The 1,096-nt window shown below is 62.6% G+C and overlaps 1 protein-coding gene across 2 annotated transcripts in view; it reads right to left on the bottom strand.

Annotated features, from left to right (window-relative positions):
• Positions 1 to 1,096, bottom strand: part of OTX1 (orthodenticle homeobox 1) — a 6,083-nt gene continuing 4,987 nt past the window's right edge. Inside the window, exons 4-5 of one of the 2 annotated variants that reach the window (XM_021705887.1) lie at positions 986 to 1,051; positions 1 to 955 (exon numbers count right to left, since the gene is read on the bottom strand). In XM_021705887.1, the coding sequence (XP_021561562.1) occupies positions 493 to 955; positions 986 to 1,051 (529 nt within the window). In that variant the 3' untranslated portion in view covers positions 1 to 492. The other variant, XM_008071981.2, reaches the window with a different exon arrangement.

Here is a 1,096-nt window from a genome sequence, read left to right as displayed (position 1 = left end):
GGGCGGCAGTCTGCGCGGGAGAAACACGCAGTGGTGGTTTTGATTTGGAGTAGTGTGGGGGTGCTCCAGTGGGCAGAAACACGCCAGTGGGTGACGCCAGTGTCCAGAAAGAATAAATTAAAGTGTTGGGCTCAAACAGCGGGTCAGAGTGAAGAGCCTCCGAAGGCTGCAAGTGCATATTAGCTGTCCAGAAAGACTAGAAGGGATGACGGGAGTTCAGTGGGAGTTGAGGGGGAGAGCACACAGCTCTCCCGAGTAGAATGCGTGCCCCAAGCCGAAGCACCGCTCCCCCCCTTCAAGGGGTAGGCGGGTTTGCAAATCCCCCAAGCAAGTGGCACAAAAGTGGGGGCGGCAGTGCAGGCAATGGGCATCTTTCGGGACGTGAGAATTAAGTTTTGGAGAAGCAAAGGCGGGCGGTGCAGCAGCAGCAACAGGATGGGGACCACGGAGGGCGCAGGTAGTTGCGTTTCTTCTCCTCTTTCACTTCTGGGTTCACAAGACCTGGAACCGCCAAGAGGCTTGGTCCTTATAGTCCAGACAGTCGGGCGAGTTAAAGTTGAGTTTCCAGGCGGAGGAAGCAGCGGTGGCGCCAGGCTCCTTGTAATCCAAGCAGTCGGCAGAGTTGAAGGCAAGCCCCGAGCCACCGTAGCCCTGGTGGTGGTGGTGGTGATGGTGGTGGTGGTGGCCTGAGGACTGGCTCAACGGGTGGTGCGCGTGCGGGTGGTGGTGGTGGTGGCCCGCCATGGAGGAGGGTGCCATGGGGCTGAGCTGGTGCGGGTGGTGATGCGAGTGCATGGGCGCTAGGTATGAGCTGCAGTCCACGCCGCCAAAGTAGGAAGAGGAGGGCGTGGGGTAGCCCTGGCCGTAGCTGCCGCCCTGGCCGTAGGACATGGGGTAGGAGGCTGCTGCCGTGGCGGCGCCTGCAGCTACGGAGCGCTGCATACAGGAGGCGTTGCTGGGCGCGGCCAATGGCTCTGGCACCGACACGGACGCGGGCGCTGAGCCTGGCGAGATGGAGGCCGGGCTCCAGATGGAAGAGGCAGCCGGCGTGCTCAGCGACGAGGCGGCGGCCACCGCCGGGTTCCCGCCTAGGCCG

This window comes from Carlito syrichta, unplaced genomic scaffold (assembly GCF_000164805.1).
Source record: "Carlito syrichta isolate Samal-C Ts95f unplaced genomic scaffold, Tarsius_syrichta-2.0.1 Scaffold314798, whole genome shotgun sequence".
Taxonomy (NCBI): Eukaryota; Metazoa; Chordata; class Mammalia; order Primates; family Tarsiidae; genus Carlito; species Carlito syrichta.
Note: the sequence above shows the minus strand (reverse complement) of the source record. Positions and strands in the feature narration are given on the sequence as shown.